This window comes from Ranitomeya imitator, chromosome 10, assembly GCF_032444005.1.
Source record: "Ranitomeya imitator isolate aRanImi1 chromosome 10, aRanImi1.pri, whole genome shotgun sequence".
NCBI lineage: Eukaryota > Metazoa > Chordata > Amphibia > Anura > Dendrobatidae > Ranitomeya > Ranitomeya imitator.
In genome coordinates, this window is record NC_091291.1 from 41245052 (window position 1) to 41270129 (window position 25078).

At 49.8% G+C, this 25078-nt stretch overlaps 1 protein-coding gene across 1 annotated transcript in view; it reads right to left on the reverse strand.

Moving 5' to 3' along the window:
* Positions 1-25078, reverse strand: part of PPP6R1 (protein phosphatase 6 regulatory subunit 1) — a 78062-nt gene that overhangs the window by 19084 nt on the left and 33900 nt on the right. The window contains exons 2-13 of the mRNA XM_069742854.1: positions 20703-20935; positions 20359-20545; positions 16273-16410; positions 14874-14939; positions 12208-12320; positions 10935-11048; positions 10682-10844; positions 10454-10606; positions 10242-10376; positions 7704-7768; positions 437-552; positions 266-351 (exon numbers count right to left, since the gene is read on the reverse strand). Of these exons, the coding sequence (XP_069598955.1) occupies positions 266-351; positions 437-552; positions 7704-7768; positions 10242-10376; positions 10454-10606; positions 10682-10844; positions 10935-11048; positions 12208-12320; positions 14874-14939; positions 16273-16410; positions 20359-20545; positions 20703-20929 (1563 nt within the window). The 5' untranslated portion in view covers positions 20930-20935. The remainder of the gene's footprint in view (positions 1-265; positions 352-436; positions 553-7703; positions 7769-10241; positions 10377-10453; positions 10607-10681; positions 10845-10934; positions 11049-12207; positions 12321-14873; positions 14940-16272; positions 16411-20358; positions 20546-20702; positions 20936-25078) is intronic.

Genomic DNA, 25078 nt, shown 5'->3' on the forward strand with positions numbered 1-25078 from the left:
GGAAAGTGAAAAAGACCACAAAGCTTTTTAGGTACAGAAATCTCGGCAGCCCTTCATCTAGCCCAGGAACAACGTTATAGGGGCACTGATTGGCTCACCAAGGGGTTAAACGGCCAAGATGGGAGATGCCACCTAACCTGGCCACTGCAGCAGGATGTCAGCTGTTACGACCTTAGGGTCTGGCCATTTGTTTATTGTGAGAAACCATATTAGTGGGCGACCAACACATCCAAACCCAACCTAAAAGTAACCATACAAGCCTTACAAGGTCGACGGTGTTCTTCTTGTTGGTGTCGGTAAGAGATCCCGAAATGAAGCTTTCCCACTGCTCCTGCTGCTCATCTGGGAACTCTGGATGTAGAAACGGACAATATTAAACCTCAATTGCCGTAGTGTAAACTAGATACGAATATTTCCAATGAACCTTTGCCGTCACCTTTAATTAGCTGGTTAATGAGAGCGTTATTAGGACCTTTCTCCGAACTTTGCACCAGAGCATTTGCGATTTTGGTGAGATGACCCATAAAGCCTTTCCTGCGTCCGCCTTCTGACCTGAAAGATTAACAGGAAAGGGAAAGCCATAATGAACAGGTTTAGTCCGGCCTGGAACAACGGAGATCCGAAATCACAGCTTTTCAGTGGGGTCTATGAGCCGTCACAGTGACTATTAATGATGTATGTCAGCTATATAAAATAGGGATTTTTGTGTGTACTCACCGTAAAATCCTTTTCTCCGAGCCACTCATTGGGGGACACAGGACCATGGGTTATGCTGCTGTCACTAGGAGGCTGACACTAAGCTGAGACAAAAAAGGGTTAGCTCCTCCCCTGCAGTATACACCCTCATGCTGGCATGCAGAGACCCAGTTAAGTGCAAAAGCAGTAGGATAATGAGAACAATATATCAAAAAACATTGGAACATAACATGTCAAACAACAGTCAAAGACTAAAAAAGATAACTAGCCGTAAGGCTACCAGGGTGGGTGCTGTGTCCCCCAATGAGTGGCTCGGAGAAAAGGATTTTACGGTGAGTACACACAAAAATCCCTATTTCTCCTTCGCCTCATTGGGGGACACAGGACCATGGGACGTCCCAAAGCAGTCCCTGGGAGGGAAACAATACAACCACGTAACTTCATGTACCATCTGACTACCAATGCGCAACGGCCGCCTGCAGGATACGCCTGCCAAGGGCCGCGTCCGCAGAGGATTGGATATGCACATTGTAATGCTTTGTGAAGGTATGCAGGCTGGACCACGTTGCGGCCTTGCAAACCTGCTCCGCTGATGCCTGGTGCCGGATGGCCCAGGAAGCACCCATCGACCGAGTGGAGTGAGCTCTAATCCCCGCCGGGATAGGACTGCCCCTGACCCGATAGGATTCCTGGATAGCAGATCGGATCCATCTAGCTATCGTGGATTTAGACGCCGCCAAACCCTTTCTGTGACCCTCCGGGAGCACGAAAAGGGCGTCCGATTTTCTGAAGTGTGCCGTTCTGGAAATGTACCTCCTGAGAGCCCGTACCACGTCCAGAGTATGGAGAGCCTTCTCGACCTTATGTTTAGGCTGCGGACAAAAGGAGGGAAGGATGATGTCCTCGTTAAGGTGGAAAGATGAGACCACCTTTGGAAGAAACGCGGGAGAAGGACGTAGGACTACCTTGTCCTGATGAAAGGCAAGGAAAGGTGCCCGACAGGATAGAGCGGCGAGCTCTGAAACCCTTCTGATGGACGTCACCGCTACCAGGAAGGCAACCTTCCAAGAGAGAACAGAGAGCGGAACGTCTTGAAGGGGTTCGAACGGCGGTTCCTGGAGAGCCCCCAGGACCAAATTGAGATCCCAGGTCTCCAAAGGCATCCTGTAAGGAGGAACAACATGGGAGACTCCCTGAATGAAAGTCTTGACCTGAAGGTTGGTGGCGATCCTACGCTGGAACAGCACGGATAAGGCTGAGATCTGACCTTTAAGAGAGCTCAGGGCCAAACCGGAATCCAGACCGGACTGAAGGAAATTCAGGATACAAGGGATGGAGAAGCTGAGCGGAGGGAGCCCTCGGAGCCTGCACCAAGAAAAGAAGGTCTTCCAGACGCGGTGGTAGATAGAGGCAGAGGACGCCTTGCGAGCACTTAGCATGGTAGGAATGACCTGCTGAGAGAAACCAGCACGAGCTAGAATCCAGGTTTCAACAGCCACGCCGTCAAACGTAGGGCCCCTGAGCTCTGATGGTAGATCGGTCCTTGGCGAAGTAGGTCTGGGCGGTCTGGCAACCGCAAGGGGACGTCGGCTACGAGCTGAACGAGCTCCGCGTACCAAGCGCGACGAGGCCAGTCTGGGGCGACCAGAATGACCGGTCCTCCCTCCGTCCTGATCTTTCGGATGACCTTCGGCAGTAAGGGAAGAGGAGGAAACACGTATGGGAGTTGAAAATGATGCCACGGAGAAATTAGCGCGTCCACTCCAATGGCCTGGGGATCCCGAGATCGAGCGATGAAGTTGTGGACCTTGGCGTTCCATCTGGATGCCATCAGATCCACGTCCGGGGTCCCCCAGCAAAGACAGATCTGGTGAAAAACTTCTGGGTGAAGTTCCCATTCCCCCGAGGCAAGGCCCTGGCGGCTCAGGAAGTCCGCTGCCCAGTTCTCGACTCCCGGAATGTGCACCGCCGAGATGATGGAGTGGTTGGTCTCGGCCCAACGAAGGATGAGAGAGACTTCCCTCATCGCCGCCCTGCTGCGGGTACCCCCCTGATGGTTGATGTAAGCCACCGCCGTGACGTTGTCCGATTGGACTCTTATTGGGTGACCCGCAAGCAGAGCGTGGAAGTGAATCAGAGCAAGTCTGATAGCACGAATCTCCAGAATGTTGATGGGGAGGCTGGATTCCCGAGCAGTCCAACGACCCTGGGCCGAGTGGTGAAGAAACACCGCCCCCCAGCCAAGAAGACTGGCGTCGGTGGTTACCACTAACCAGCGGAACGGGAGGAAGGACTTCCCCTGGAGAAGAGATGGTCCCAGGGTCCACCAAATGAGAGAATGTCTGACCCGAGGAGACAGGGGACAAGGGAGGTCGAGAGAAAAGAGACTCCTGTCCCAGTTGTCCAGCAGAGCCTGTTGTAAGGGGCGGAGATGGAGTTGAGCGAAGGGAACAGCTTCGATTGCCGCAACCATCTTTCCCAGGATCTTCATGGCGAACCGAATGGTTCGCGGGCGAGGATGGCAGAGTGTACGGACTCCCTGCTGGAGCGCTTGGACCTTGGACCGAGGAAGCAAAACCAGCCCCCTTGAAGTGTCCAGGATCATTCCCAGAAAGGAGATCCGACGGGAAGGAACGGGAGATGACTTGTCTAAGTTGATCAGCCAGCCCAGGCGAGAAAGCGAATCCAGGGTAATGTGGACGCTTGACTCGCAGGCCTGAAACGACGGGCCCTTTATGAGGAGATCGTCTAAGTAAGGTAATACGACGACTCCTCGAGAGTGAAGAATGGCCATGACAGCCGCCATGACCTTGGTGAACACCCTGGGCGCCGTGGCGAGACCGAAGGGCAAGGCTGTGAACTGAAAATGGTCCTCTCGAATGGCAAAGCGAAGGAACCTCTGATGAGGCGGGAAGATCGGGATGTGAAGATAGGCATCCTTGATGTCTATCGAGGCCAAAAATTCCCCTCTTTCCATGGAGGAGATGACTGATCTGAGCGATTCCATCCTGAAGTGCCGGACTCTCACGCACCTGTTCAGAAGCTTCAGATCCAAAATGGGACGAACGGTCCCGTCCTTCTTTGGCACGACGAAGAGGTTTGAGTAGAAGCCTCTGAACCTCTCGTGTTCCGGGACCGGCACGATGACCCCGCTCTGGCGGAGGGAGTGGATGGCGCAAAGAAGGGCGCGAGACTGAGCTCCCGAACTGGGAAGACGAGAGGGGAAGAACCGAGTGGGAGGGGGAGAGGAGAACTCTATCTTGTAGCCAGACGATACCAGATCTCTGACCCATTCGTCGTGAACGACGGAGAGCCAGGCTTGTTGAAAAAGGAGTAGACGACCGCCTACTCTTCTGGGATCGACTGGCGCTGTTCCCGAGTCATTGAGAAGGGAATCTGGGAGGTCTGGAACCTCTGGTTCGGGGCTGCCTCGGTTTCCCGCGCCAGGAGGGATTAGGTCTGAAGGATGGACGAACGTCTCTGTCTGCGCGGGCGGAGCGGTCCGATCTGGGAAGGCCAGAGGGATTGGACCAGGCAGAGTTGGTACGAAAAGGCCGAAAACGAAAGTAAGGCTGGCACTGGAAAGCCGCCTTGGGCCTCTGTTGGGGAAGAAACTTGCTCTTTCCCCCTGTGGCGTCGGAAATAAGCTGGTCAAGCTTTTCGCCGAAAAGACGCCCGCTTTGAAAAGGGAGAGAAATCAGGGATTTTTTAGAGGAAGAGTCTGCGCGCCAATCTCTGAGCCAAAGGGCCCTTCTAATAGCGATGGCGTTGGAAGCCGCCGAAGCAGCGCAATTTGCCGCGTCGAGAGATGCGAACATAACATAATCGCTGGCCATGGCTAGCTGCTTAGCCAGGTCCGCCATCTCCGAGGGGAGGTCCTGCTCATTAATGGATTTCGCTAGGGCATCCGCCCAGGAAACCATAGCCTTGGACACCCAGGCCGCGGCGAAGGAGGGAGACAGGGACGAGCCAGAGGCTTCGTACACCGAGCGAGCTAGAGAGTCTATCTGGCGTTCGGTGGGACTCTTAATTGAAGCGCCCTCCGGGACTGAGAGAAGAGTCTTAGAAGCCAGGCGCGAGACCGGCGGATCTACCGTGGGGGGATCCGTCCAGTCTTTCACGAGATCAGCTGAGAAGGGATACTTGGAAACCAAGACCTTCTTACCCGTGAAGCGCTTGTCTGGGTGTTCCCTGTGACGCCTGACTATGTCCAGGAAGGCTGGATGAGAGGCAAAAGCTTTGTGAGAACGCTTGGTTCTGGAAAAGGAGACCGCATGTTCCGGAGCGGAATTAGAATCGTCATCCACCTTTAGTGCGTGATTGACTGCTACGATGAGGGAGTCAACCGTGGCTCTGAACTCCGGAGCCTCCGGATCCAAAGAAATTTCAGACTCATGTTCAGAGTCCTGAACGCTTCGAGCCCCCAAAGAGGGTGAGCGAGAGGCTCCGGAGAGGTAGTACGGGTCCGTTTTCTGGACGACCGTGCCTCTTTAAGAGGCGAGCGGCCCCTGCTGGCCGACGATTCCCCTGCTATGGAGGGATCCCTTAGCACCTGTAGCGGATTGCCCCGTTCCCCGGGAGGATTTTGAATGGACTTGATGGCGTTAGCTAAAAAATCCACGGACTGAGAAAGCGAGGCGACCCACGGGGGGGGGGGCTAGGTACTCCAGGGTCGGCGGCGGTGGAGGGCTCCTGGGCACACGGGGCATCGCAGGCAGAGCAGAGGGGAGAGCTTTGAGGCCTGGGAAGAGGGGCCTGGCAGGTGGTACACGCAGAAAAGAAGGTTGTATGCACCTTAGAAGATTTTTTAGACCTTGACTGCGACATGATGCTAATGCAGACAAAATTACAGGGTCTATATAGAGGTGACCAGTGACTGAGAGGGCGCTGCAGAGGGGAGCTAACGATGTCTCCTTACCCCGGTCCTGTGTCCCGCTATCCAGGAGAGACGAACTGCTGGGGTGTTCACTCTGAGAGGAGGAAGCCGGCTGCACGTGGGCCACTGACGCGCCAGAGATGCGACAGGCAGGAGCTGCGGCGCTGAGGAGAGGGACCAAGATGGCCGCCGAGATCAGGAAGAGAAATCTCGGCGGCTGTGAGAAGCGCCAGGAGCGGGGGGCGGCGCCACAGACACTGGCTGGAGTGGGCGGAGCTTAGCGGCGGCGACCAGCGGCTAGGCCGAAGCCGGGGACTAAATTTGCGGCCTTGGCCCGGCGCGCGGTCGCGAGCGCCGGAAAGGGACAGGGACCGCCCAAAAAGCCTGCAGATGGAGCCCAGGGATGAGGAGCCCTCCTGACCGCCGGCGACACCCCCCCCCAGTCCCCCCACCGGGCACTTACCCTGAAGATGGAGGTGAGAGGGAACCATGGTGCCATATATAGGAACGGTGCAGGGGTTGGGAAGCCTTCTATCCACCTACCCCACATGGGGGGTGGAGAGGAACCGTCCACCACCTGAGTCACAAGTCACATTGGTGATGCAGTGTGGTCTGCACGGACGCCACTGGGATAAAGCCACTGTACAGCCGAGGGTAGAACCTGGTGGACAGGGCAGATGTCCGGCAATAAAAAGGCCTGGCTGCAGAGGAGGATACTGGAGGTAGGAACACCAGTGCTCGTCTGTATAAGGGGAGATCGGGGCCCATTAGGGGAGAAACCGTCGCCCGAAAAAAAAGGACAGCTCAGGCAGTGGCTCCCACGTCGCAGGAGAGGATACGGTGAGGTGAAACTCCCGTGCTCGCCTGTTGTTGGTTCGGGGGAGATCGGACCTTAGAAGAATCCGTCGCCCCCTTCGTCCGGAATAGATGAAAAAAGAGAGAAAAAATCAGTGTGCCTCCTACGGACACTAAGCTTAAACTGGGTCTCTGCATGCCAGCATGAGGGTGTATACTGCAGGGGAGGAGCTAACCCTTTTTTGTCTCAGCTTAGTGTCAGCCTCCTAGTGACAGCAGCATAACCCATGGTCCTGTGTCCCCCAATGAGGCGAAGGAGAAATAATAATGTATTCTCACCTCCCAGAGCGGCGTAGGTACTGTGATCGCTGCAACCAAACATTGGCCACTGATCGCCTGCACAGTGGATGTTCACTTTGATGGGCTGCAGCTGATCATCACCTGATAATTGGCTGCAGCGGTCACGACACAATAATGTTATGTGGTGAGCCGAGAATAGCCGAGTCCGGAGGAATAAAGCTCCGAGAGCTGACCATACATTGGTTTTATTTTAAAGGGGGCACAAAGGTGATTAAAGGGGTTATCCCCTGTTGCACTGAGTGTTTGGTTTCACAAAGTTTTGTAACGCTTATTTAAAGTGACAGCATCCATGGGATAAAAAGCTTGTCTACCTCTCTGGCATCATCATGCAACGTTTAGACCGTTACACTGGTTGGGAATGCGTTTAATAATTTGCATTTTTGACATATTTAAGGAAATTGTATCTGGCTGGAGAACCCCTTTAAACCGGGACATTTCAATTCCATATACAGTCTGACACATCCCATTTAAAGACGTTTTTCAACTACACCGGTATTGATAAACATTGCTTATGATGGGTATTGGAGAGGGTCCGACATCCCTTAGGCCGGCCATTATGAGCTCCGTCTGATAATGCTGTGAGGAGTGGAACGAGACCGCTCTTTAGCGGCTGCTCTTTGATATGGCAGATGAGCGCCATTCATTTCGCTATTGGTATAAAGGGTGTCGGAGCCCCATCTATCGGATACCGGTGATCAATCCTAAGGACAGAGTTTAAATGTAGACAGAGGACATCAATATAAGTTTAGTGGAAAACTCCTTTAAATGCATAAGCAACTATACGTCATTTATTTTTACATTTTAAGAAAGCTGCCGAGTGTATTACATAGTTACATCATGACACAGTGTAATACACCAGAAGAAATCTCATCAGTGACCATTCCTACAGGCACACGCAGCTTAAAGAGACCAGCGGCGCCTCTCCTTCATCCTGCAATAAAGTATTTCTATTATGTATGATCATATTATCACTTACTGCTCTTTCTCGTTATCGTCCCACGATGAAAGGATCTTCTGCACTAGCTGGCATTTCTGTACAAGCTGATATTGAAAGACAGAAGCGCAGTAATTAGAAATAATGAAGTGTAGACCGACGATACACCGCAATCAGTCGTGGACTGACGATACGCCGCAATCAGTCGTGGACTGACGATATACTACAATCAGTCGTGGAGTGACGATACACCGCAATTAGTTGTGGACTAATGATACACCGCAATCAGTAGTGGACTGACGACACACCGCAATCAGTCGTGGACTGACGATACGCCGCAATCAGTCGTGGACTGACGACACACCGCAATCAGTCGTGGACTGACGACACACCGCAATCAGTCGTGGACTGACGACACACCGCAATCAGTCGTGGACTGACGACACACCGCAATCAGTCGTGGACTGACGACACACCGCAATCAGACGTGGACTGACGATACACCGCAATTAGTTGTGGACTAATGATACACCGCAATCAGTCGTGGACTGATGATACACCGCAATCAGCCGGGGACTGACGATACACCGCAATTAGTTGTGGACTAATGATACACCGCAATCAGTAGTGGACTGATGATACACCGCAATTAGTCGTGGATTAATGATACACCGCAATCAGCTGTGGACTGACGACACACCGCAATTAGTAGTGGACTGACGATACACCGCAATCAGTCGTGGACTGACGACACACCGCAATCAGACGGGGACTGACGACACACTGCAATTAGTTGTGGACTAGTGATACACCGCAATTAGTAGTGGACTGACGATACACCGCAATCAGTCGTGGACTGACGACACACCGCAATCAGCCGTGGACTGACGATACACCGCAATTAGTTGTGGACTAATGATACACCGCAATCAGTAGTGGACTGATGATACACCGCAATTAGTCGTGGATTAATGATACACCGCAATCAGCTGTGGACTGACGACACACCGCAATTAGTAGTGGACTGACGATACACCGCAATCACTCAGACTGACAATACATCGCAAATCATTCAGACTGACGATTCACCATTCTATGTCCATTGCATCCTAGTCATTCCAAAACAAAGATTAATATGCAGAAACCTAGCACAGAAAAGGTGAGGACAAGTCCGTAACTAAAAGGGTATGTGCCCACGATCCTGAGGGTTTGATGCTGTGTACTTGCGCTGCGCTAAACCTGCAGCGTCCAGATGTTACAGCATAGTGGATGGGATTTCTAGAAATCCCATGTTCACTATGTGTCCAGATATAAAGAACCCGGCACTCAACTTGAATTAAACTTGAGGTTTTTTATTCCGTAGTACGAAAAAACGTTTCGGCCTAGTGTGGCCTTCGTCAGTTACGTACTGAAGAATGACTGAGAATAACCTCAGTATGTGTGATAGATCCGTGGGTTATCACGTAATGGTGGTCCGCTTAAATAGATATAGAGCAACTGTGAGCTCAGAGTGGCCGGGTCCTGACGCGGTGTCCCGGGCTTTCACGCCGACAGCGGTGGACACCGCGTCAGGACCCGGCCACTCTCAGCTGCGCTATATATATTCAAGTTGAGTGCCGGGTTCTTTATATCTATATGCATATGGTTTGGGAACCTACCCGTGCACCCTAGTAGCTGTGCTCACGTCTTTTGACTCACACTCTGTCCAGAGACATCTGCGCATCACTCACCTGCGGAGACGGACGTGTGACGCGTCTCTCCAGACCACAACATGCCAATTTCTCTTGCAGAGACGACAGACTCCGCAAGATAAATGTCACCCGTACAATGTACTGGATGCACTAAATCCGCATGGTTCAGTGATCACATGCGGATTCACAGGCATTCAATAGAAGGCAGCGCTTCGGAAGAAGAGCACATACGCTGCGTCCAAAGCGCTGATGGTTCCGGATTGTGGGCGACTGGCCACAGGGTCACAAATAGTTGCTGGAAGCTACAAGTAACTTTCTATGATGAGGACAGGAGCAGGATCCTGTGCACTTCTGAACCATAACATGGAGCAAAGGGACAGCTCATCCTGCAAAGGTGACAAGCAGCACAGGACATATAGTACCGCACTATACTGCTGATCACATATGAGATACAGTGTTTTATAAGAAAAAGAATGTAAACTAAAACAATGCAATACCTGCCATCTCCTTGTGTGGAGATGGGACCAGGAAGAAAAGACTAGAAGGGGCTGGTAAGTTTAGGAATGGGTGCTGCAGGGGAATTTACTTATTTTTTAGTCACCCACCCCTAGAGTGATATTACATACGGCAGAAGATTTTTATGCCATTTTTGCATCATTTTACGCTCAAAAGTCATAAAAAGGTTAAAGCCAGGAGTAATGACAACTTTAAGCAAAATTTAAGAAAAGCGTCACAAAAAATGGCAACAAATTCACAAGACAAAATAGAAAGGACTTTAAAAAAAAAAAAGAAGTCAAATAATAAATCAAAGCCTTTGACGAGAACCGCGGTAAGTTAATTGCCCCTTTCCCCTTTAACCCATAAAAGTCAATGTCAGAAAAGTTCTTACATATTTGACAAGTAAGTTCTCGGCCGCGTCGCTCTCGCTGGCGTCTTCGATCGCGCTGGAGTTCAGGATGTTGGTGATACAAGCCTCAACTTGAGAGTGTAAAAAATTGTTATACATGTACGTGAAGTACAAATTCTGGAAAGAAGAAAAAGAAATGGTGAAATTGTGATTTATTCCATGTAATATTCTACATATAATAGGGGAGCACGTACCAGCATGGTGTTGACGGCATCGAGCTCAATCAGCTCTTGGTTTAAAGGCCTGTTGTTTGCGTTGACTGCGCTAGTCAGCAGTTTCACCACATGGAGGCGAGTGTTCCCCAACGGTGGATCCAGGACGCCCCACGTGGTCTGCAAGCTTTCCTTCTACAGAAAGCACACAAGAAAAATGATGACAAGGAAAAAAAAAATAGTATTTTAGTTCCAGGTTCCTAGCATTACCTTAGGAGGATCGATGAGGAGCTGATGAAAGTCTTTTAGACTCTGCTTGATGGCCACCAACGTGCCCACGCTGGCCTGGGTACTGCAGGAGTCTATGCCCGGATTCATCTCCAGCTGACCCTCTAAATTACAGTAGAAAGCGTTCAACCCTCCGAGTTCAGCTCTGCAAGAGAAACAATGGCGCACTGTGAGGCTCCAACCTGTACGCGGTTTTGAAAGCCGCCACCTTCATGGTTTCGGGAGGACGCCTTACCGTGGCCTTCGCGGCTCCAGTAAAGTTAGAAGAACTTGGATGCCATTGACAATCACAGACTCGTTGTGATCGCCTTCAAACATGTTATTAAGAAGCTGCTCAATGGTCTCCTGTCTGTAAAAAGGAAGGAAGACAAAATAAATGGAGAACATCATCCATTTTAGAATTTCATCACTAAAGTACAGATTTGTGAGTTTTGCCCCACTGTGAGGGTCCACCATTTACCACCATGTTTTCAGGGCGAGTGTTATGTTTCTCATGTGTCATCTGTTTTTGTCCCCTCTGGTAGGCTATGCGAGCTTTTATTTAAACATTGACTCTTAAAGAGATTGTCCAACTACTCAGACAAGCCCTTCCGAATCCCTATGATCCGCCCAGTAAAATAGTAACACCTATACTCACATCAGACGCCATTCCACCGATGTCGGTGTCTCAGGGCTTGCATGACACTAGAATGTCACGGGATCCTTGCGGCCAGTCAGTGCTGGCTTCACTCTCCGGAGAATGTGGGAGCTGTGGCTGCTCTGTCACTTACTCCGAAAGTCTCGATTTGTCTGAAGGTGAGGAGCCCTGACTGACCTCACAGATTGCATAACATTATGTCACACAAACCCCGGGAAAGCCAGGGCAGACACTGCTGGAATGGCGCCAACAGTGAGTATAGGTTTTATTGGTTTACTGGGGGAGACATAGGGATTCAGAAAGGGTTGCTCAACGCCATTAATAAGTGAAAATAGTATTATACTGAAGTACAAAGTCTGCACTTCATCCATCTATTTTATACAGATATCCACAGACTTTAATAGGCAAAACTGGTCCGCAAAGTGACTAGGCCCTGCTCTGAATCCCAATTCTAGAAACACGGATTGTTTTTTGCATGGCTGAATGAAACTCCACGTGTCCACGTGATGTCTTTTTATCCCTGTGTAGCATATGGACCCGCTGAGCTTCACTGATCCGTACACATCAGCTATAAACCGGTCCGGGTTCAGAGCCCGTGTCACATGGATGTGTAAATGTTGCCTTAGTTGGGGTTATTTTGCTCCTTGGGGTAGAAGACATTAGCGCACTCGCCCCACAGCCAGTGTAGAGGAATCGGGTTTTTTGTACATCAATTTTATTAAACGATTTTCCTTATTCTTTAACTAGATGTCTTCTACAGTAATTGGTGCATCTATCCAATAAGAATGTGCCCACGCCGACACAATCTGTGCCAACGAGCACTATAGCGGGCTTGTATGGATGAAGCTACGTGTAGCAGCGCACGCCTTACTTCTCCAGAGTGGCCAGCAACTGGTCGGGCTCAGGGCTATCCTGAATCTGGATCATCTGCTCCCGGCTCAGGCGGATAATGTCACAGAGCGACTGCGAAGCGTTGGAATGTTGCTGAAATGAGAAAATAGTCAGATTAAACCTGACGTCCTGTACCTGCAGCACGCGGCCTGTAGAGAGCGCTACACACAGACCACAGAGTATCTTCAGGCTCTCACCACAGTACGGTGTTAATGTACATTCAGTGCACATGGAAGTGTAAGGCGTACGGGTGTAGCATCTGCACCCTCCTGAATTACAGCCCGAGGCTGAAGGTACTGTTATACTAGTTATTATAGGAAACAGTCAACACTCAGGTGATGTGTGCAAATAGCTGAGATAGCTGACGTGAGCTGGGAGCAGCCAAAAAGTATCCCAAGGATAGGTCATCAACCTGGAAAACCCCTTTAAGTACAATAATACATATGTAGCACATAAGACCATCTGATCTGAAACAATTACAGTAAACAAGGCGACATTATCTTTGTTGGTCTGTGTCTTACGGATATGATATGGAATGGTCGTCTAAACTGGGCATCCACAGGGCCGTCTCGCGCCCACAGACGGGCCTCCGCAGGGCCTTCCAGCGCCCACAGACGGGCATCCACAGGGCTGTCCAGCGCCCACAGACGGGCATCCACAGGGCCGTCCAGCGCACACAGACATGCCACCGCAGGGCCATCATGCCAACAGACGGGCCTCCGCAGGGCCATCTCATGCCAACAGACGGGCCTCCGCAGGGCCGTCCCATGCCCACAGACAGGCCTCCCAGAGCCGTCCTGCGCCCACAGACGGGCCTACGTAGGGCCATCCCACGCCAACAGACGGGCCTCCGCAGAGCCATCCCACGCCAGCAGACGGGCCTCCGCAGAGCCATCCCACGCCAGCAGACGGGCCTCCGCAGAGCTGTCCAGCGTCCACAGACGGGCCTCCGCAGGGTCGTCCCGCGCCCACAGACAGGCCTCCGCAGGGCCGTCCCGCACCTACAGACAGGCTTCCACAGGGTCGTCCAGCGCCCACAGACGGGCCTCCGCAGGGCCGTCCCGTGCCCACAGACAGGCCTCCCAGAGCCGTCCAGTGCCCACAGACGGGCCTCCGCAGGGTCATCCCTCGCCCATAGACGGGCCTCCACAAGGTCGTCCCACGCCCACAGACAGGCCTCCGCAGGGCCGTCCAGCACCTACAGATGGGCCTCCGCAGGGTCGTCCAGCTCCCACAGACAGGCCTCTGCAGGGTCGTCCAGCGCCCACACAAGGGCCTCCACAAGGTCATCTTGCGCCCACAGACTGGCCTCCGCAGGGTCGTCCAGCGCCCACACAAGGGCCTCCACAGGGTCGTCCCGCTCCCACAGACGGGCCTCCGCAGGGTCGTCCAGCACCCACACAAGGGCCTCCACAGGCTCATCCCGAGCCCACAGACTGGCCTCCGCAGGGTCGTCCAGCGCCCACAGACGGGCCTCCGCAGGGTCGTCCCGCGCCCACAGACGGGCCTCCGCAGGGTCGTCCCGCGCCCACAGACGGGCCTCCGCAGGGTCGTCCCGCGCCCACAGACTGGCCTACGCAGGGTTGTCCAGCGCCCACAGAGAGGCCTCCGCAGGGTCGTCCAGCGCCCACAGACTGGCCTCCGCAGGGTCGTCCAGCGCCCACACAAGGGCCTCCGCAGGGTCGTCCAGCGCCCACACAAGGGCCTCCGCAGGGTCGTCCAGCGCCCACACAAGGGCCTCCGCAGGGTCGTCCAGCGCCCACACAAGGGCCTCCGCAGGGTCGTCCAGCGCCCACACAAGGGCCTCCGCAGGGTCGTCCAGCGCCCACACAAGGGCCTCCGCAGGGTCGTCCAGCGCCCACACAAGGGCCTCCGCAGGGTCGTCCAGCGCCCACACAAGGGCCTCCGCAGGGTCGTCCAGCGCCCACACAAGGGCCTCCGCAGGGTCGTCCAGCGCCCACACAAGGGCCTCCGCAGGGTCGTCCAGCGCCCACACAAGGGCCTCCGCAGGGTCGTCCAGCGCCCACACAAGGGCCTCCGCAGGGTCGTCCAGCGCCCACACAAGGGCCTCCGCAGGGTCGTCCAGCGCCCACACAAGGGCCTCCGCAGGGTCGTCCAGCGCCCACACAAGGGCCTCCGCAGGGTCGTCCAGCGCCCACACAAGGGCCTCCGCAGGGTCGTCCAGCGCCCACACAAGGGCCTCCGCAGGGTCGTCCAGCGCCCACACAAGGGCCTCCGCAGGGTCGTCCAGCGCCCACACAAGGGCCTCCGCAGGGTCGTCCAGCGCCCACACAAGGGCCTCCGCAGGGTCGTCCAGCGCCCACACAAGGGCCTCCGCAGGGTCGTCCAGCGCCCACACAAGGGCCTCCGCAGGGTCGTCCAGCGCCCACACAAGGGCCTCCGCAGGGTCGTCCAGCGCCCACACAAGGGCCTCCGCAGGGTCGTCCAGCGCCCACACAAGGGCCTCCGCAGGGTCGTCCAGCGCCCACACAAGGGCCTCCGCAGGGTCGTCCAGCGCCCACACAAGGGCCTCCGCAGGGTCGTCCAGCGCCCACACAAGGGCCTCCGCACTACATATAGAACTCCTAAATGCCTAAAAAACCCTGGCACATAAATTAAACTTGTGCAAGGAGAAAATATACTCACATTATCGTCCTTTGATGAATGAATCATTTCAATCAGCCTCTGAACTATTTTTTCTTCATTAAGCCACTGTGTTTATGGAAAAAAAGAAAAAGAAAATGTCACATTTAATACACGATATGGGAAACTGTCCAATATGTCATATTAAAGGGGTTTTCCTTTAATAAGAGATGAGCTGGGCAGCAGATGGCCGCCTAAGGAGCAGTCCTAACAGTGTACAAGTCAGATGTCAGACTGCAATGAACAGAGACCCTGGTCAAACCCTGCATCGCACCACCCCGCTCCGACCACTTCTGTGTGACCCAATGCAGAGGTGGACACACTGAGCGCTGCCTCCTCATACTGTGGACCCAACACTTCACCGACCATGTGAATGAGGCGCTCAGCCCAGCGCAGTCTCACCCTCCAACAAGGAGGCTCCTGATCGGAGTTGATTATTCCTGTAATTACTGCTTTGGCGGCAGCGGGAGGCACCGAGGCGCGCTAACCCAAACATTCACCGCTTCTTTGTTCCATCAGCATCTAATTACCCTCAATTATTAAATCAATACACAACACATTGGGTACATGTGCGCTAACGAGCCAAGATTAATAGATATTAACCCCTTGTTTATTTATTTTTTTATTTACCATGTTCACTATACGGTAAAACGGAACTGACAATATCATTCTCCAGGTCAGTGCGATTATACAGATATCAAACATGCATGTTTTGTTTTTTTTCTATTTTAGATGGTGAAAATAAATTATGAAATTTGTAAAAAAAAAAAAAATAATAATTTTTTTTTTTTTCATTTTGTCGCCATTTTCTGAGACCCGTAACACTTCCAATTTTTGGTATCTGGAGCCGGGTGATGGCTTATTTTTTTGCGCCTTGAGCTGATGTTTTTACTGATACCATTTTGGGGGTAGATACGATGTTTTGATCGTCTGTTATTGCTTTTTATTGCAATGTTGCGGCAACCCATTAAAAAAAAAAAAAAGTCATTCGGAGGTTTCGATATTTTTCCCTTGTTACGCCGTTTATCGATCATATTCATATTTTTAATATGGTGTACTTTTCTGAATGCGGCAAAACCAAAAATAAGTTTGTTTTATTTTTACTGGGGCAAAATGGGAGGCAATTTGAACTTTTGCATTTTTTTTTTCAGTGTTTAAAACATTTTTTTCTCACTTTTCCTGTATTTCTTAGTCCCCTAGATATGAAAATTTGATAACCTCTGCATTACGGCTGGCACTAGTGATTGTCTGCAGCGGTTTGTGATGTTAAAGTAGTACACATACTAATCAAACAGATACTAAGGTATTGCAAAAGAAAGCGTCAAGTTTTGCAGCCATTTCTTACACAGATCAGCAGCAGAAATGTCAATCCTTCCAACCCCCCAAACCAGTTTCTCCTTACATTGAAAACATCCTGCCGGAGCTGAGGCTGCTCCACACAGGTCAGGAGCCGCAGCAGCAGGTCCATGATGGCCGACGTGCCGATGTGCCGCAGCAGCAGGTTTACAAAGTCATCCTTCTTACGCAGAAAGGCGATAATCTGAAAAACAAAGCGCAATGTGCTACACGGCTGAAAAAGACAAATAATAGAGGATAGCTAGAAGCAAATGGCCGCATCAAATCATAATAAGAAAAAACGTGCATCATTCAGCCTGATCAGAGGCTGCAGATATTCACTCTATTCACTTCTCATACGTCTTACATCTTACGGTGCAGCGCAGCATTCACGAGTCTTCAGAAATGGCGCACCGCACAATTAGCATTAAACAGTTAATAAGAGTTCCACCACTAAGAGCTAAAGGGGTTTTACAGGGATAGCGTTTATCACCATATGCACGGTGGCGCAGTGGATAGCACAGCAGCCGTGCAGCGCTGGAGTCCTGGGTTCTAATCCCACCCAGGACAACATCTGCAAAGAGTTTGTATGTTCTCTCCGTGTTTGCGTGGGTTTCCTCCGGGCACTCCGGTTTCCTCCCACATTCTAAAGACATACTGATAGGGATTCTAGATTGTGAGCCCCATCGGGGACAGTGATGATAATGTGTGCAAAACTGTAAAGCTCTGCGGAATATGTTAGCGCTATATAAAAATAAAGATTATTATTATTATATCGGCCAATAATTGGTTAAATTAATAGGGTGTAGTAACTCGCCCTCCCCTGGTTCAGCGCAGCCTCTCCTCTGTTGCTCCGGTGACTGTTTGCAGCCTGTGGAGGGCAAGTCAGGACAACAGCACACATCAGCACTGCAGTCAATCACTGACATCAGCGGCTTATGCAGAGTACATCAACAGAACTGATTGACTGCAGCGGTGATGTACGATACTGCCATGAAAACACTGCCGCAGAGTGTAAACAAATTGCTGGAGCAACGGCTAAGAGGCTGCGCTAAACCTGGGGTGGGCGAGCCCCATGCTGGTTATTCCCCCTTTCCTCACGAGGCACAGTTTCATTTTTTTTCGACAATTTAATAACATTTTTCTTGTTACATTCAAGTAATTTTTCTTTTTTTTCTTTTACTGTTAACAGGGGAAAAGGTAAAGAGAAAAAAAGGAAAGAAGAGCCTATTTCTCACATTTTTAATTCCAAAAAGATTCACTAAAATTAAAAAAAAAAATTAAGTTGCGCTCCTCTTTCCATAGAAATTATTTTAATAAATTCATTTTTGTTTATAGGGACAGGGCTATGAATAGCAATTTGAACTTGCGGTGTTTAGTTTACTTTTTCTTGATTTTTAGTTTACTCTACGTACATACTGTGCCCTCCATAGGGTTTGGGATATTTTGAATACAGGGAGGAGAAGAAGCGTCTGTAGATGAGCCCGCGCCGGAGAAGAGCCCGCGCCGGAGAAGAGCCCGCGCCGGAGAAGAGCCCGCGCCGGAGAAGAGCCCGCGCCGGAGAAGAGCCCGCGCCGGAGAAGAGCCCGCGCCGGAGAAGAGCCCGCGCCGGAGAAGAGCCCGCGCCGGAGAAGAGCCCGCGCCGGAGAAGAGCCCGCGCCGGAGAAGAGCCCGCGCCGGAGAAGAGCCCGCGCCGGAGAAGAGCCCGCGCCGGAGAAGAGCCCGCGCCGGAGAAGAGCCCGCGCCAGAGAAGAGCGCTATCTCTACTTATTTTGAAATAAAAAAACTTTGGTTCAAACCATAGACGTGTAAATAAGTCAACTTGAGTCTACGTTGGAAGGTGGATCTCATCATCTACAGCAGCGTGGTTTCTCCAAACCTATCTTCCACCCTATATCTATTGTACGCAGATCTTTTACCTGCTGACATGACTGCGGAAAACGGATTTTAAACACAGACTTTTATTGTAACTGTGACAATCACAAGTCCGTCAGGTGAGCAATAGCGCAACCCCAAAGTATAACTCAGTGTCACCCTCTATGTGCGCTTGTCTCCTTTCTTGTCTCCTAAGACCATTGGTGGGAGGGAGGAGATGGTAACTTAACATACTGATCCATTCTTTTCGTTATGGATTTTCCCTGTAACTGGGGCTGGTGTATCAGTCCCAGTTACAGGTCCCGGTATATATCAGTCCCAGTTACAGGTCCCGGTGTATATCAGCCCCAGTTACAGGTCCTGGCGTATATCAGCCCCAGTTACAGGTCCTGGCGTATATCAGCCCCAGTTACAGGTCCTGGCGTATATCAGCCCCAGTTACAGGTCCTGGCGTATATCAGCCCCAGTTACAGGTCCTGGCGTATATCAGCCCCAGTTACAGGTCCTGGCGTATATCAGCCCCAGTTACAGGTCCTGGCGTATATCAGCCCCAGTTACAGGTCCTGGCGTATATCAGCCCCAGTTACAGGTCCTGGCGTATATCAGCCCCAGTTACAGGTCCTGGCGTATATCAGCCCCAGTTACAGGTCCTGGCGTATATCAGCCCCAGTTACAGGTCCTGGCGTATATCAGCCCCAGTTACAGGTCCTGGCGTATATCAGCCCCAGTTACAGGTCCTGGCGTATATCAGCCCCAGTTACAGGTCCTGGCGTATATCAGCCCCAGTTACAGGTCCTGGCGTATATCAGCCCCAGTTACAGGTCCTGGCGTATATCAGCCCCAGTTACAGGTCCTGGCGTATATCAGCCCCAGTTACAGGTCCTGGCGTATATCAGCCCCAGTTACAGGTCCTGGCGTATATCAGCCCCAGTTACAGGTCCTGGCGTATATCAGCCCCAGTTACAGGTCCTGGCATAGATCAGCCCCAGTTACAGGTCCTGGCATATCAGCCCCAGTTACAGGTCCTGGCATATATCAGCCCCAGTTACAGGTCCTGGCATATATCAGCCCCAGTTACAGGTCCTGGCATATATCAGCCCCAGTTACAGGTCCTGGCATATCAGCCCCAGTTACAGGTCCTGGCATATCAGCCCCAGTTACAGGTCCTGGCATATATCAGCCCCAGTTACAGGTCCTGGCATATATCAGCCCCAGTTACAGGTCCTGGCATATCAGCCCCAGTTACAGGTCCTGGCGTATATCAGCCCCAGTTACAGGTCCTGGCGTATATCAGCCCCAGTTACAGGTCCTGGCGTATATCAGCCCCAGTTACAGGTCCTGGCGTATATCAGCCCCAGTTACAGGTCCTGGCGTATATCAGCCCCAGTTACAGGTCCTGGCGTATATCAGCCCCAGTTACAGGTCCTGGCGTATATCAGCCCCAGTTACAGGTCCTGGCGTATATCAGCCCCAGTTACAGGTCCTGGCGTATATCAGCCCCAGTTACAGGTCCTGGCGTATATCAGCCCCAGTTACAGGTCCTGGCGTATATCAGCCCCAGTTACAGGTCCTGGCGTATATCAGCCCCAGTTACAGGTCCTGGCGTATATCAGCCCCAGTTACAGGTCCTGGCATATATCAGCCCCAGTTACAGGTCCTGGCATATATCAGCCCCAGTTACAGGTCCTGGCATATATCAGCCCCAGTTACAGGTCCTGGCATATATCAGCCCCAGTTACAGGTCCTGGCATATATCAGCCCCAGTTACAGGTCCTGGCATATCAGCCCCAGTTACAGGTCCTGGCATATCAGCCCCAGTTACAGGTCCTGGCGTATATCAGCCCCAGTTACAGGTCCTGGCATATCAGCCCCAGTTACAGGTCCTGGCGTATATCAGCCCCAGTTACAGGTCCTGGCGTATATCAGCCCCAGTTACAGGTCCTGGCGTATATCAGCCCCAGTTACAGGTCCTGGCGTATATCAGCCCCAGTTACAGGTCCTGGCGTATATCAGCCCCAGTTACAGGTCCTGGCGTATATCAGCCCCAGTTACAGGTCCTGGCGTATATCAGCCCCAGTTACAGGTCCTGGCGTATATCAGCCCCAGTTACAGGTCCTGGCGTATATCAGCCCCAGTTACAGGTCCTGGCATATATCAGCCCCAGTTACAGGTCCTGGCATATCAGCCCCAGTTACAGGTCCTGGCATATCAGCCCCAGTTACAGGTCCTGGCATATCACTCATTTCCATGAATGACGCCTGTGACTGCTCCGTGTTACCTGTTCGGTCTTGCGGTTAATAAGTATTCCCATGACTTTGCTGAAGAAGCTGGCTAGCAGTGGATTTAAGTCATCCTCGTTCTGTAGGAAGCTGTACAGGCGCTTCAGGAGTTGCTCATCTTCTCCTAAAGCATCATTGATTTGTGTTACATCTGCTGTTAGGATCTCACAGGATACACTGGGAAACCTAAAGGAAAGAACAAAAAGATGTAAACCTAATAAGCAGTGCTGAAAGTGATATGTACAATACGTTTGGTTTTTTCCTCTGATCACCGGTGAGGACAATCGGACGGCCGGCGATCGGACTTTCATCGCGTGAATAGTGAGAATGCCCCGCTGCTTACTTGTAGCGCAGCTTCTCGTCCATGTCGCTGGGCGGCTCCTGGGTGATGCACGTCACCAGCTCCTCCATGTGCTGGGGCTGGACGAGGAATTCCACCAGCTTGCGGTTGACCACTTTGCACTCTTGGAGCACATCTTCTTCGTCCAGCAGCTCATAGAGAGTAACATTTTCTCTCTCCAGCAGGGTGTCCACGTGCGAACTTGTGTGCAGGTCAAATTTCCAAAACATATCTCACTGCAAAATAAATACATTTCTTATTGATAGGTTACCGTCGCCAAATACACTGGCGTAATATGTATATCCAGGTGACGTGGCAGCCCGAGGGACTGATGCGGAACCGTGATGACTCTGTAGTCTCTTGGGCGAAACATGGACAACCCCATTAATATGAACGTTAGATTCACCTCCTCTAGGATGGTCACCCCTTTTAAGTGGGTCGTTTAGAATGTATTTCCGATCCATAGCATAGGATATAACTTGGGGTTCGACCACTAGGACCCCCACAGACCCACCGAACTGAGGTTCTGAAGAGCCCGGTATGATGTAGCAGTGGTCAATCGTGGGCACCTCCGCTCGGCTATCTACAGCGGCTCCATGGAGAATGATTGGGGTGGAAGCAGGGCGGTGGAGTCGGTAACCAAACCTCCCACTCCTCAATTTCCATGACACCGACTGACTCCACCAAAATGGGCTCCAACTCCATAGCCATGGGTGGAAGCGGAGGACCTCCACTCAGGCTTATCACAGCCTGGATCTTGGACTCAGTGGGGGTCCCAGAGGTCAGACCTCAAGCGATCAGGAAGTCCGTAGGCGAGAGGTTATGTCCAAACCTTGAGATAACCCCAAGCCTAGCCCACTGATTTTGCACTCTATTTGCCTCCTGGTTTTGAAGGATAAAGTTGTATCTTCATTTTACAAGAAATATAACAAATTACCTTTCATTAACTTATTTTGGATAGAAAAGAAATGTGACAGAAATGATTCCTCCACTGTTTTTTTGCAGAATACCTTTCACACTACGATACCTTTGCACAAAACGATAGGTTACTTTTTTTCTATGGGTCGGTAGGATTATTATGATACCACATATATTGTTGTTTTGGTTATAGCATTTTTTTTGCAGCATATTAGCATAATTAATGGGGGAAGAGAGATTATTTATTCTGCTGTCGAGAAGTACGAGGTCATTTTTTTTGTGCAGTAAAACACATTTAGGGTACAAGTTAATGAGTTAATTTTTATTGCACGGCAATGGAAGAAATTTCGGTAATTTTGACTTTCAGGTGAATTTTGTCTTTCAAAAGGTGTTCATTTATTAAATGGGTCCATACTAATAAAAACATACCTGTATTTAAAAATATATACCGTATATATTCTTGCAAATTGAAGTTAACACTTTGTACATTCTGATATTGTCAAGATTTTATCATTTAGTAAACAGCCAACCATCAATGAAAGGACAGATAATTCGGGAACAAACCGCAGAGCCGAAACATCACTGGGACGAGCAGAGAGGAGCAAGCATCAATAAGGAGATGCCCAAAATGATGAAGTGCATAAACTGCACAGGTAACATGAGGACATAGGTCGAAAAAACGCCGACAAACCAACATCAAGACACAAGACAAAAGTTCATAAAAGTTCTACCTGCCAACACCTAAAACGCCCTAAGGTACAGTGTACATGAACCAAGAAAAAACCTGGCAGGTTCACTCCTAACACACAGCTCCTGCATTGTCTGAATCAGATTTTCATGTTTCATTCATTAGAAAATCAGACGTGGCTGCTACAGCGAGTTACGGCAGCAGTAAGACCTTTGGGACTTACATGGCGCAGAGTAAGGGCTCATGCACACAACTAACTTTCACGTACGAGAGTCAGCTGTCGATTTCATGAATAGCACCTGCACTTTATTCCATGGGGCTGTGTACATGTCCGATACTTCTCCTCGGACTCAGTGGTCTGCGGAAAAAAATTGAAGACATGTCTGATTTTGGGAACCAAACAATTGCAGCTGGGTAAGGCAAAATTAATGATCACCTAAAAGGGGCTAATAGCCACAATGCATACATGAAAAACCAAACAGTACCATAAAGTGCAAGTGCTCAAAATAAAAAACTGGTATGATCTCACCAAAGTACTATTTCCTTCCGCCTTGTTGTATACATGTTGTTTCACGTAGGAATGAAGGATCTCTTTCCCTTTAAGTCAATGGGGAATAAATAGAAAGAGAGAAAAGGAGGGAGTATTTTTCTGTTTTTTAACACTCCGTGTCGTGCCCCTGCATTGCTGCTGCTTTAACAAGGGCAGTACCCTAGTATGGACTTGTAAATAAATTACCCATAAGGTTATGTAGCCTATTCCAGCGGTTTCACAAGGAGAAAGGAAATACTACTTTGGTGATATCACACCAGTATTTTTATTTTGAGCACTTGCACTTTATGATACTGTTTGGTTGTTCATACATGCATTGTGGCTATTAGCCCCTTTTAAGTGATTAAAAGTTATGTTTTAAATTAATTTTTCCTTACCCAGCTGCAATTGTAAAATGCCGAGATGAAATCTGAGTGCGACCAGATCACAGTAAAATTAGAAAAACTGGACCGTTTTTCTCAGATGTGGAGAAATAGTGGTGTGAATCTGGCCTTAGAGAGCCCCAAATCTCCTCTTCTGTCTGAAGTACTTGGCGTGTGCAGGCATTCTCCATAGAGGTAAATCAGATGGTCAGAACCAGTGGAGGACTAGCAATACTACTATCATATCCACATAATAAAATGTGGAAACATAAGTTTCCTGGTTATGTATTTTACTTTGGATACAAATCAGATACACAAGTTACCCTTTGTTTGGGGGGAAAAAAAGGTTTACAAATTGGATTGGTGTTGCGGCTGTCAAACAGCCCCAAGACATGCAGCCGCGGGGACTAGAACATATTATTAGAGCACACCGAAGACACTCTGTGGGAACCCGAGCATGCTCAGATAACACCTTACTCCAGCATGCTCACTCATCGCTAATTTCTACATAAAAATGGCTTGCTGTTCATACGCTCAGTCTTTTTGAGTTGAACAGCTTCCAAAGATGCCAATTGATTAAAAGAAGTGACTGTTCTTCAGGAGTTTTCTACAACAAAGATGCTCTAGGCTTTGTAATATAAGTCAATGGAATGGCTCAGAAAACACCAGGGCTTCTCAAAGAGCATTTTGCCAGCACTTTTGCTTGAACAAACTATAAGCAGTTTTCTTATTGTTAAATGGATTGAAAAAAATATATACTGTATGTAAAAACACAGGAAAAACGTCAGGAAACAGAGATAAGAAAAAAAATAATCCCAAAACAAAAAAATTAAACAAAAATGCGAGAGGACAAAGATACCAACAAAGCACTTCTAAAAAAAACAAACAAAAAAAAACCCCACAACACTTGAAAAGATGTTTTCCTGAAATGTCTTTTTTCTTGTTTTTTTTTCCCAGGAGAGCGTTTGTTTGCTGACCGTCCTCTTGAACTCATTGGGTGTACCCCCTCAAAAAGACGTGATGTGTACATATTCTAAGCCTTTATATGATGCAATAAATGACAAATTAAAGGAAGATACAGAGGCACAGAGGCAGGCGCTGCACTTTGGTCACATTACTGGGATTCCTAATATGGACAAACAGCCCACAGTATACGGAAAGGTTCCAGGGCTGACAAATGCCATACACAAAAATGGTTATAATAGTTATATCCCTGTGCATAGGGGCAGTATTATAGCAGTTATATTCTTGTACATAGGAGCAGTATTATAGTAGTTATATTCTTGTACATAGGAGCAGTATTATAGTAGTTATATTCTTGTACATAGGAGCAGTATTATAGTAGTTATATTCTTGTACATAGGGGCAGTATTATAGTAGTTATATTCTTGTACATAGGAGCAGTATTATAGTAGTTATATTCTTGTACATAGGAGCAGTATTATAGTAGTTATATTCTTGTACATAGGGGCAGTATTATAGTAGTTATATCCGTGTGCATAGGGGCAGTATTATAGTAGTTATATTCTTGTACATAGGAGCAGTATTATAGTAGTTATATTCTTGACATGGGGCAGTATTATAGTAGTTATATTCTTGTACATAGGGAGCAGTATTATAGCAGTTATATTCTTGTACATAGGAGCAGTATTATAGTAGTTATATTCTTGTACATAGGGAGCAGTATTATAGCAGTTATATTCTTGTACATAGGAGCAGTATTATAGTAGTTATATTCTTGTACATAGGGGCAGTATTATAGTAGTTATATCCCTGTGCATAGGGGCAGTATTATAGTAGTTATATTCTTGTACATAGGAGCAGTATTATAGTAGTTATATTCTTGTACATAGGAGCAGTA